Source organism: Staurois parvus, unplaced genomic scaffold (genome assembly GCF_062004578.1).
Source record: "Staurois parvus isolate SC_StPar_1 unplaced genomic scaffold, SC_StPar_1.0 ptg000857l, whole genome shotgun sequence".
NCBI classification, from domain to species: Eukaryota; Metazoa; Chordata; class Amphibia; order Anura; family Ranidae; genus Staurois; species Staurois parvus.
In genome coordinates this window covers 200,624-213,285 of record NW_028318653.1, presented here as the reverse complement: position 1 = coordinate 213,285, position 12,662 = coordinate 200,624, and the positions used below count along the sequence as shown (strand labels likewise).

The 12,662-nt window shown below is 50.5% G+C and overlaps 1 protein-coding gene across 1 annotated transcript in view; it reads right to left on the bottom strand.

Moving 5' to 3' along the window:
• Positions 1-4,259, bottom strand: part of LOC149443491 (uncharacterized) — a 32,365-nt gene extending 28,106 nt beyond the window's left edge. The window contains exon 1 of the mRNA XM_089655626.1: positions 4,129-4,259. Within this exon, the coding sequence (XP_089511752.1) occupies positions 4,129-4,171 (43 nt within the window). The 5' untranslated portion in view covers positions 4,172-4,259. The remainder of the gene's footprint in view (positions 1-4,128) is intronic.
• Between the last annotated feature and the right edge of the window lie 8,403 nt (positions 4,260-12,662).

Here is a 12,662-nt window from a genome sequence, read left to right as displayed (position 1 = left end):
ATTGGTGTGTGGTAAATATATAGCCACATATGTAGAGCTATTCACTCCAAATGTCATACAGCTTTTCAGACTCCTTGGCCACCATAATTGTGGAAACCATGGCTTCGATTGGGTAGGGCCTGGCACCCAACTAGACAAGGTCATCCAGCACCAAGGATGAAGATTCCGAACACCAGGAGTGCAGTGTTTGAGGTGGAAGGTAAGTTCTCTGACCCGGGAGGGGTAATATATGCATGGAAAAGAGGCAGGGGCGTATTTACTACAAGGCGCTTGCCTAGGGTGGCATATTTCAAGAGGGCAGCACCTCCCCCCCAGAAGAAGGGATGAAAGAAGGGACATGTGCACTATGGGAACCAGGTGGGATCCAAGAGAGGCTGTGGGCTACTTGATAGTGTATGTAGAGCCTAACTTCTGGGGATGTCCGGAGCTGTGAAGAGGAGCTGTGAAGAGGGGGGGGTTAGTGGTAGGCTCTCCTAGGTGGGAGGCAGGGGAGTTGGTCAATGTCAGGCTCTCTCCACGGTAGGAGGAAGGGGGGTGATGTTGGTTTGTGTTCGTGGGGGAAGACAATTTTTGTGTTGCCTAAGGTAGCACAAGACCTAAATACACCACTGAACAGAGACAATGTGATGAAAAAGGGTGGGGTGGGGGAGGGAGGGGATAGGTAGGATAGAAGTTCTGGAGAGGGTTAAAGGTGGATAAAATGGAGGTGGTTTGAGGAGGTGGAAGTGCTGTGATCTGGGAGGTTAGGTAATCAGTAGATAGACACAGTGACCAGGAAGAGGGGTAGGTGGAAGGTACTGGAGGAAAGAAGGTGAGGTTGTATGCAGATGGAATTGAAGGTGGTATGGAGTTGCTGGGACTAGGGGAGGGGGTGGAATGTAATGAAGGGGGGTAGAGGGAGGTGTACAGGGAACTTCACCAATGTTGCATATTGAACCACCTTCTGATCACCATATTCCTGACACTAAGAGCTCCTTTACCGGATCTGATGCTGCTGATCCCTCTTCTCACAGAGAATGCCAACAAAGCCACCACCCTCTCCTGCAGTAATCAGTGCTGCTGGTCAGCCTGCTCAGTGGCACAGCCCATCCTCTCACCCTCTGCCTCCCACTGCTGAATCTCTGGAGGGCTCCCCCTTTCCTGCAGCGAGAGCTCACAGGAGCACCACAAGGACTAGTGAAAGGTCATTCCCCATTGTTCACACTGCTAATAGGGACTGAGTCACTGGAGGCAGCACACTAAGTACATTGTACCTTTCGGGCTCATTTACAATTATTTTGACTTTAACACACGTTAGTGCACCTACTGCTTCAACATGCATTTTTGAGGCTTTGGTGATGCTTTTTTTGAAGCTTTAATGAAGCTTGGTAGATGCCCTGTGTGTGTTTGATTTTCTATTTGTGTTAAAGGAGCCCAGTAGAACCCTGGCTTAGTAGTACCCCCACTCAGCAGATCCCCAGATTATTAGTATTCTTGTTCAGTAGATCCATGCTCAATAGTACCACCAGCTCTTCTGATGCCCCACTCAGTAGTAACCCCCAGCACTACTGATCCCCCACTCAGTAGTAACCCCTGGCACTTCTGATCCCCAACTCAGTAGTGCCACCAACTCTACTGATCCCCCAATCAATAGTGCCACCAGCTCTACTGATCCCCCAATCAGTAGTGCCACCAGCTCTAGTGATACCCCACTCAGTAGAGCCACCAGCTCTACTGATGCCCCTCTTGGTAGTAACCCCCGGCTCTGCTGATGTCCCACTCAGTAGTAACCCCCAGCTCTGCTGATTCCCCACTCGGTAGTAACCCCTGACTCTGCTGATGTCCCACTCCGTAGTAACCCCCGGTTCTGCTGATGCCCCACCCGGTAGTAAACCCTGGCTTTGCTGATACTCTGGTTTGCCGATCACCTCCCGCTTTATTACTCACCATGTGACATCTGCCAGTTTATCACGCCCTGGTCCCTCAGCTCTGCTGATTCTCCACCACTCAGTCCTTTCTCTCTCCAGTCCCCACTCACCTCCCGCTATATTGCTCCCAAGCTGCTCACCACCTGTGACATCTGCTAGTTTCTCCCGCTCTACTCCCGCAGCTCTGCTGATCTTCTAATGCTTAGTCCTCTCTCTGGTCCCCGCTCACCTTCTGCTATAGCGTTCCCATGTTGTACACCAAGTGTGCTCTGCTCCAGTCTGGACCCCGCTCTCCTTCCTGCTGCTCCACGCTGCACCCCAGATGTAACGTCTGCACCAGACACTCCCAGAATATATACACATCAACTGGATGTGGCTGCTAATTATGTCTTTCTGGTTCACTTGTTGGTTTCCCAGAGCATTCAGCTAACTCTGAATAAATGCCTCTCAAATGCTTCAGGTGCTGTAAGTGAGCATTGTCATAGACTTCTATGGAGGCTTTGGAGGCGCTTTGAAGCACCAATAGCTCTACTACTACTTGGCTACTACTAATACAGTGGCTGCTATGGAGGAAGCACTACAAGGGGAACCCCAGGTCACAGTGGGCACTCATCCTGGACATTAAGGGGAACCCAAAATAACACCAGAGCCCCTCATCCAAAGCACTGATGAACAGAGGGACTCCATATAACAGCAGTCCCCCCCATCCTGGACAATAAAGAAGAGAGGGACCCCAAGATCACAGTGGAACCACACATTTCCAACACTGATGAACAGAGGAACCCTAGATCACATTGGAGACCCTCATCCCAGCACTGATGGAGAAAGGGACACTAGATCACATCAGGGCCTTTCATCCCAGACAATGATGAACAGAGGGACCCCAGATCAAAGGGGAGACCCTCATCACAGACACTGCACTGATGAAGAGAGGGACCCCATATCACTTTGGGGCCCCTCATCCCAGACAATGATGAACAGAGGAACCCTAGATCTCAGCAGAGATATCTTACCAGACAATGATGAAGGGAAGGATCACAATGGAGACCCTTATCTCTGACACAGATGAAGAGAGGGACCCCAGTTTGGTGTGGATCTCTTCATACCAAATGCTGATATAGAGTGGGACCCCAGATCACACTGGAGACACTCATTCCAGACAGTGATGAAGAGAGGGACCGCAGATCACAAAGGAGAACCCCATCACAGGAACTGATGGAGAGGGACCCCAGATCACAGCTGTGCCCCTCATTTCAGACACTGATGAAGAGAGGGACCCTAGATCACAGAGGAGATCCTCATTTCAAACACTCATGAAGAGAGGGGCCCCAGATCACAGCTGTGCCCCTCATCGCAGACACTGATGAAGAGAGGGGCCCCAGATCACAGCTGTGCCCCTCATCGCAGACACTGATGAAGAGAGGGGCCCCAGATCACAGCTGTGCCCCTCATCACAGACACTGATGAAGAGATGGGCCCCAGATCACAGCTGTGCCCCTCATCACAGACACTGATGAAAAGAGAGATCACAGAAGAGCACCTCACACCAGACACTGATGAAGAGGGGGACCCTAGATCACAGAGGAGACCCTCATCCCAGAGAATGATGAATAGAGGGACTGCAGAACACTGAAGATCCCTTCTTCCCAGACACTGATGAAGAGAGGGCCCCCAGATCATAATGGAGACCATTGACCAGACACTGATGAAGACAGGGACCCTAGGTCACAAAGGAGAACCTCACCCCAGACACTGAGGAAGAGAAGAGCCCCAGATCACAGTGGAGCCCTTTATCCCAGACAATGATGAAGACATGGACCCCAGATTACAGTGGGAACCCTAATCCCAGACACTGATGAAGAGAGGGACCCCAGAGCACAGTGGGAACCTACATCCCAGATTGTGGGGGATCCCCTCATCCTATTTCCTTTTTACCCATAATATTTATGTATTTATGAATCTTCTTGAACTTAACAATAATGCAATGAGATCCCCAGATCACAGTGGTAACCCCCATTCCAGACACTGATGAAGAGAGGGACTCCAGATCACAGTGGGAACCCCCATCCCAGACACTGATGAAGAGAGGGACTCCAAATCACAGTGGGAACCCCAATTCCAGACACTGATGAACAGATGGACCTCAGATTGTAGGCAATCCCTCATCTTATATCCCTCTCATCCCTAATATTTATATAGAGATGAATCTTCCCCAACTTACCAATAAGACAAAGGGACCCCCAGATCACAGTGGAGACCCTCATCCTGAACAATGGCACACAGAGGGACCCCAGAAGATGATAGTGTCCTTCCAACACTGTTGAACGGTCACTGTGCTGGTGTGAAGTGAGAACAGAAAGGGGAACCTCAGATCTCAGTTTCAGGAACACAATTATTTGAGATGAAAATAACTCCATGATGGCTTCCTGTTTGGTCACAGATGTTCAGTGGGGGCCAAGACATTGTGTGATATCGCAGCAGAGAAAGTGAGACTGCAAAGTTTGAGGAAATATGACACTAAAATGCTGAATAATGTTTCTCTTACAGTGCGTGCACAGAGAATTGGGGGCGGGGGGGGCAGATGAGGGGAGAGGAGCAAAAGGAGAGAAAGAGGAACATCGGAAATCCAGACACCTCTCCCTGTCCTTATCGCACGTGCCAGGGCAACAGGAAGTGTGGGGAAATTTCCTCCAAACTGTGCACATAACAAGAAAACCCGGCCAGGCTATAACCTGCCATCACTCTGCAGGAAACCAACAAAAACATTTCAGCTGGAGTTGGGCTTTAACACAGCAGTTTGGAACTCTGCTGCCACCTACAGCTCAGATCTGGTATTGCTGTGCCTGACCAGGACTGTGGGGAACACACAAGCACAGGATGCAAACTCTACTGCCACCTACAGATCTGGTATTGCTGAGCCTGACCAGGACTGTGGGGAACACACAAGCACAGGATGCAAACTCTGCTGCCACCTACAGCTCATATCTGGTATTGCTGTGCCTGACCAGGACTGTGGGGAACACACAAGGACAGGATGGAAACTCTGCTGCCACCTACAGCTCAGATCTGGTATTGCAGTGCTTGACCGGGACTGCGGAGTACACACAGGCACAGAATGGAAACTCTGCTCCCATCTACAGTTCAGATAAGGTATTGCAGTGCTTTACCAGGACTGTTGAGAACACATATGAACAGGATGGAAACTCTGCTACCACCCACAACTTAGGTCAGGTATTGCAGTGCTTGACCAGGACTGTGGAGAACACACAGGCACAGTGTCACGGATCCAACCCACACGCACATACCCACAGCAACTAGCTAACGGAGGCACGCATGTGTGGCCATGACTTGAGGTAAGAGGGAATAAGGGGGACTTAATCTGAATATATAAAATTGTATATAAAACCGGCCATGATATACTTTCACAGCCCGCACTACCTCTTGGCCACCACCAGAGGGAGACTCCACTCCAATCCAGCAGGCCGACCACACGGCCAGATACAAATCTTACATACAACCTGGTGCACTAATTAGAGTTGAGGATCAGCCTAGCGATCGACACACCCTTCTAGGATCCCTCCAGCTATCCTACAGTCTGGTCCCAGTAGCCTGCAGGAGAAGAAGTGGGCGTGGTGCTGCTGACACAGACAGAGCGGTGAGCATGTGAATCTCTCTGAGGCTTGCTGGCCTCATTCTGGCCTGGGGCTAAATTTTTGGCCTAGGCCCGGCCAACTATGGTGGAGCCCGGCCATGATCCGGGCATGGGAACCCCCCCAGGGGAACAGAGTACTGGTCCAATGGAGACAGAGGACCTGGGAAATGCCCCCAAACAGGGTGAATCGTATGCTACCTACAGAGGATGTGTGATGGCTCATGTGGCCAGGATCAAGAGGGAGGAGGAGAAGCTGAACAAGCTAAAGCTGGATTTGAAGAGAATGAAGGCGAGCTATGAGAGAGTATGGAGTACTAAGAGGCAACTCATGCGGCCTGAACTGGACTCCATGGAGCTGGCAGTCTGCCGGCAAAGCTCTTATGTGAGTACCCTGAAGCAAGCCAGTGGAATCCTCAGGGAGAAGTACTCCAACGAGGAGCGTTTCAAGATGGCCAGGGAGCGGTCACTAGCCGCAGCAAGAGGGCAGACATGGGAAGGATCCTCATCAGGGGATGTCGGATCCCACCGGTGCAGCTGTGACAGCTATGGAGGAAGTCCCGGAGCAAGCTGGAGAGAGTGCAGCAGTGAGAGCGGAGGAGGAAGTCCCGGAGCAAGCCGGAGGGAGCACAGCAGTGAGAGTGAAGGAGGAAGCACAGGGATCCATCCCTGCTCAGCAGCCGCAGCAGCAGCTAATGTGGGAGTCACAGGAGACTCACAGTGATGGCGTGGCTGGGCTGAGCTTTGTGCAGGAGATGGAATCTCCTCTGGGAGGTCAGAGTTTTGCCTTCACCTCGGAGGAATCGGAGGAGAAGGGTGATGGCATTCAGAAGCCGCCAAAGCCCGTGAAGCAGAGAGTGCGAGAGAAGGGAATGTACGTGCTGCTGGAGCGGATCCCCGGCTCTCTGCTTCCTAAGGAGGGAGAGGAGAAGCCAATGGGAGAGGAGCCATCAGGACTGTCGGGGACTGTGAGTACTGTAACCGGTGATCCGGTGAACTGTCAGCATGCAGGGTGCGGTGATGCCGGCTTGTCAGGTCCTGTGAAGGGGGTGAGCCTTCCCTCTCACTACCTCCCAGTCACAGCCCCAGCTCCGGGCCCTCCCACACCACAGCCTTGGCTCCGGCCCCAGGCCCGGGCTCTGGCCGCTGGCCCCGCCCACACCACGGCACCAGATTTGGCCACAGACTCTGCCCATACAGTGGCACCAGCTCTGGCTGCAGGCCCCGTCCATACCGTGGCTCTGCCTCTGGCCACAGGCCTTGCCCACCCCAAGGTACCGGCTCTGGCCATAGGCCCCACCCACACTGCAGCTTCAGCTCCATCCTCCCCCCTTAGACCCCCAGCTCCTGATGCAGGAAGAGTCTTGAGCTACTCAGCTGCGCTGAGAGGGGGAGGGAATTCTGTGAATGCACCTGTGGCACAGGGTGTGGGATCAGGGGTGCAGGCACAGAGGAGAAATGTGGTGCAGCTGCGGTGGGAGGGTAGGAACCCCCCCATCAGAAGGGAAGTAGTTGATAGGATAATTGAGATGGGGTTCAGAGCTGCTGACATTTTTGCTTTCATTACTCCAGTAGGGACGGGGGAGTACGACATCTCCTTCCAGAGGGCTGAAGGGCTGAACACGTTCTGGATAAAATATGAGCATGAATGTAAGGGGACCCCAGGTGGGAGGGGCTTTTACCAAAGGTGGTGTCCAGACAGGCGTTGGTCAAAAAGGTAACTATACTGGAACGTAATGAGTCGATCCCACCAGCGGATATAGCAGTGTGGCTAGGGAGGTGTGGGGATGTACTAGCCCCCCTTAGAAAAATAGTGGATGATAGGGGAATTTGGACTGGGGGGTGGACTGCTACAGTTAGATTGCATGTGGAAGAAGGCAGGGTGAAACATCTCCCCACATCAGCCTTTATTGGTAGAGACCGACTTATTATCTTCTATGCCGGGCAACCGAAGGTCTGCCACAGATGTGGTAATAAAGGGCATTTCGCTGCAACTTGTGAGGTCATAAAATGCTCGCTGTGCCAGGGTATCGGTCACACAGCCCGTGAGTGCAATCTCATTCGGTGCAATCTGTGCCTACAGTTAGAGCACTCGTACAATCGGTGCCCAGAGGCACTTCATAATTTACCTGGGCTGGATAGGATGGAGGCCGAGGAGAGGGGCACAGAAGCTCCTCCCCCTGGCGATTCTGCCAAGACAGGTACTCAGGTACCTGTAACAGCTACTGTGTCCCCTAGTGTGCCTGTGACTGTCCCCTCTGTAAAGTCTCCTCATGTCTCTGTGTCACCCCAAGTGTCGTCTACCCCTAGTGTTCCTGTACCCCCTGCCCGGAAGAGTCGGGGTGTTGGGGCTAAGAGTGTGCCCAAGGCGCTTTCTGTAACACCCCCTCCAACTTTACTCCCTCTCCGTCGTCAAGACCCTGTAAAGGGAGAGGCGGTTTTTGAGGGAGGTCAAGGGAGGGTGGATCAGGTGATTCCTGATCCTGAAGGAAATAGGTCAGATAGAGTTGAGAGGGAGGGATGGTCGGTGGTGGGGAAAGGGAAGAATAGGGTGGTGTTGACCCCCACATCTTCCATATCCTCTTTGGAGGTGGAGGATGAATTTATCACCAATAGGTTTGGGATCCTTTCAGGGGGTGGGAGTGATTCTGGAGATGCCCTTTCCTCTATGGAGGATGTGGAGGGAGAATGTAAAAAAGGGACAGGTCTCCGGTTAGGCCGAGGAAGGCTAAGGTTAAGAAACGACCATCTCAATGATTGGATAGGATCATAAAGGCCTCTTTGCCTGATAGGCTGTAAAGGCCTGGATTAATGTTCCTTACAGTATGGTTTTTTGGGTATTTTTCTAATGCTGTCGCCATAAATAGGCCATAAAGGCCTGATATTGTTCCTGATGGGCCCAATGGCTTAGTTATTGCTTTGTTTCTTTTGAATATTTTGTTTTATTATGTATAGGACCATAAAGGCCTCTAGTTGCTTCTTTTGGAGACAGCCATGAAGGCTTGTAGACCTTTTTGTTTATTTTTCCCGTGTTGGCATGTTTTTAGTTAGGATGGTGATGTAACCAGATAGTTTTTTTTTTCTTTTTAGTTGTAACCAGAAGTATGGATTTTGTATTTATTTATTTGTATATCTTTTTGTAAAAAAAGTTTTTGTTGCTGGTTACAAGATTATTTTAATAAAAAATCTCCAGCTATCCTACAAGCCAGAACCCCAGTGTTAAACACTCTTCCACTGTCCACACCCCCACACCAGACACACCACAAATGGTAGCCTGCCACCACCCAACAGTTTATCCACAGAACAGTCTGCTGGGACACCCCACACACGCAGATCTCCGTCTGTCTGATCTGTTACCTTTACAATCTGCATGCAATCTGCCAACACACAGTGCAATCGCATACAGATTGGCAATGAACTTGACCGAGCATATAAAGACACTAAAATACAATACAATCTAATCTCTCCGGAGATATGAGCCCGAGCTTAGTACCCAGAAGTCACTTATTAATTTTATGATTTAATATCCCGAAAGTGGGCGGAGCATAAAATATGTACAAAGTATAAAAAGTTACAGAAAATACAAAAAATACAAGAAGACACACAATTGGCTACTCACTATAAAATAAAATGGAATAAAAAACAGACATAAAACATTTACCGAGATCTATCCTGTGACTGGAGCAAGTCAGGGAAAACCCACAATACGTCAGTCAATAGAACCGGCTCCATACGAATCACACCTTCCATATCCCAGGTCCTCAATTTATGGGAATATGGACGTAGGCTGGACATTAGTCCTTGGCCAATTGACTCTGGGGGATGTTCCTGTACCAGCCCACAGGACGTTCTGGGTACTGAAATGCCCAAAGTCAATTGGACCAGGAACGGTTTGAATCACCAAGTCAGGGATTGAACTTCCGACACCAGCGCATCAGTCCGATCGCGACAGTACCAATCACTGTTCAGCTGTCACAATCAGGCACCATATAACCATTTTCTGCGTTTCTCTGGCATTCTACAGAGGCTACAAATACAGTTTTACATGCAGATGTTGCCTACACTGTGTCCAATCAGAAGGAAGTATTTTCATCTCTCTGCAACTAATATTTTAGCTTTTATGAGAGATGAAATAGATTCCTTTGATCTATGTATATATGTCAAAGTTCCCAGACACATCGGAACCACCTCTGGTCTCCCGCTGTGTCATGAAGCTGAACTGTCTGAGCCGTTTCCTTCCAGATTTCTAGAAGGTGACAAATCTTATTGGCATCCAGATGTCACTTCCAGTCCAGAGGAAGCTCTGTCCCTTCAGGTGCTAATTGGTGACCATATGTCTCTGACTTAATTCTGAACACATCTTATATTATTATAACATGGAATGAGCTAAATCTACATTATCCTATTTCTATAGGACACATCTCAGCTACTCAAATCTTACATGTACGTTACATGTCTCCAGCAGCCCTCCCTCCTGATGGGACTGTCTGCTGGTGTGAAGTTTGAATACCTCTGTGTCTCTTGTTACTAAATGTAGATTGCCCCGCCCTGTGTCATTATGTGGGGAGGGGGGATTGTCCCCTGAGTGTATATATCTTGTATCTGTGCTCAAATAAACTAGTCTACCTGCTGGTTTACTTCAAGATTGGTGTCGTCTAGTCCTGTATGGTCGGCTGTGGTCGGTGTTCGGACAGGGAAGTGGCATTCTAACGTAAGTACTCAAGTGCAGTCTGGGTCGGTTCCGTTACACTGCCTATCACTAGACATACACCCCCTTTCCATAGAGATTCCTTCCACACTTTTTTCTGCCCTTCAACTCCCCAAATGAAAAAGGGAAGATAGGTGAACTTTGACCGCACCTATCACTATGGAGGAACTGTGTGCAGCTGTTAAGGATCTACCATCGCACTAAGCGCTGGGCCCAGACGGGTTTTCCCACACATATTATAAGCAATTCATCGCAGATCTAGGCCCCGCCCTATTGGAATTGTACTCTACTGAGCAGAGAGGAGCCTCATTCACAATTCCAACACTCTCATATCACAGTCATTCCCAAACCAGACAAAGACCGAACGCCCCCAGCTAATTACAGGCCCATAGCATCACTAAACACGGACGATGAAATGTTCACCGAGCTCTTAGCAAATCGTTTGGCTCCTTTGCTTCCAAAAATCATACATAATGACCAAGTGGGATTTATTTTAGAGAGAGGCAGGAGACAACACTAGGCGTATGATCAATTTAGTTGAGGTTCTCCACGGCTCACGGCCACCGGCTCTACTGTTAAGTTTAGATGCCCAGTAGGCGTTCGATCGGTTGGGACGACCCTATATGTGTGAATTACTGCGACGTGGGATCACAACGGCCTTTTCTTATAGCTATTACGGCGCTGTATTCTCGGCCTACCGCACAGGTTACGCCCCCTACACCACATCCCATACTTTCCCATGTTCAGCGGGACTAGACAGGGATGTCCTCTGTCCCCGCCCCTATTGGTGTTATGTCTTGAACCATTGGCAGTTGTGATCAGAGCACACCCTGACATAGTGGGAATGACTGTGCGGGGGAGGAACACAAACTGTCACTTTTTGTAGATGACGTTTTATTGACTATTACTAACCCTCACTTGTCATTCCCGGCATTGCAGAAAATTTTACATTCCTTTAGTGATTTATCTGCCTATAAAATAAACACTTCAAAGACTGAAGCTCCACCCCTTAATATCCCATCCCATTATCTCTCACCGCTCCAACAAAATGACTCCTCCCACTGGTACATGTCGTCTATTAAATACCTCGGTACCCAGATCACCCCACCTTATGCTCAGTTGTTTGAGGGTAACTACCCTCCATGTTCCAGGAAATCTTCCCTCTCCTGAATCAGTGGGACGCACTACCCCCCAGTGTTCGGGGAAAACTTCCCTCTCCTGAATCTGTGGAACGCACTACCCCCCAGTGTTCCGGGAAATCTTCCCTCTCCTGAGTCAGTGGGACGCACTACCCCCCAGTGTTCCGGGAAATCTTCCCTCTCCTAAATCAGTGGAACGCACTACCCCCCAGTGTTCCGGGAAATCTCCGCTCTCCTGAATCAGTGGGACGCACTACCCCCCAGTGTTCCGGGAAATCTTCTCTCTCCTGAATCAGTGGGACGCACTACCCCCCAGTGTTCCGGGAAATCTTCTCTCTCCTGAATCAGTGGGACGCACTACCCCCCAGTGTTCCGGGAAATCTTCGCTCTCCTGAATCAGTGGAACGCACTACCCCCCAGTGTTCCATTAAATCTCCGCTCTCCTGAATCAGTGGAACGCACTACCCCCCAGTGTTCCGGGAAATCGTCGCTCTCCTGAATCAGTGGGACGCACTACCCTCCAGTGTTCCGGGAAATCTTCCCTCTCCTGAATCAGTGGGACGCACTACCCCCCAGTGTTACGGGAAATCGTCGCTCTCCTGAATCAGTGGAACGCACTACCCCCCAGTGTTCTTGGAAATCGTCGCTCTCCTTAATCAGTGGGACGCACTACCCCCCAGTGTTCCTGGAAATCTTTGCTCTCCTGAATCAGTGGGACACACTACCCCCCAGTGTTCTGGGAAATCTTTGCTCTCCTGAATCAGTGGAACGCACTACCCCCCAGTGTCCCAGGAAGTCTTCGCTCTCCTGAATCAGTGGGAATCACTACCCCCCAGTGTTCCGGGAAATCTTCGCTCTCCTGAATCAGTGGAACGCACTACCCCCCAGTGTTCCATTAAATCTCCGCTCTCCTGAATCAGTGGAACGCACTACCCCCCAGTGTTCCGGGAAATCGTCGCTCTCCTGAATCAGTGGGACGCACTACCCCCCAGTGTTCCGGGAAATCTTCCCTCTCCTGAATCAGTGGGACGCACTACACCCCAGTGTTACGGGAAATCGTCGCTCTCCTGAATCAGTGGGACGCACTACCCCCCAGTGTTCTGGGAAATCTTCGCTCTCCTGAATGAGTGGGACGCACTACCCCCCAGTGTTCCATTAAATCTCCGCTCTCCTGAATCAGTGGAACGCACTACCCCCCAGTGTTCTTGGAAATCGTCGCTCTCCTGAATCAGTGGGACGCACTACCCCCCAGTGTTCCG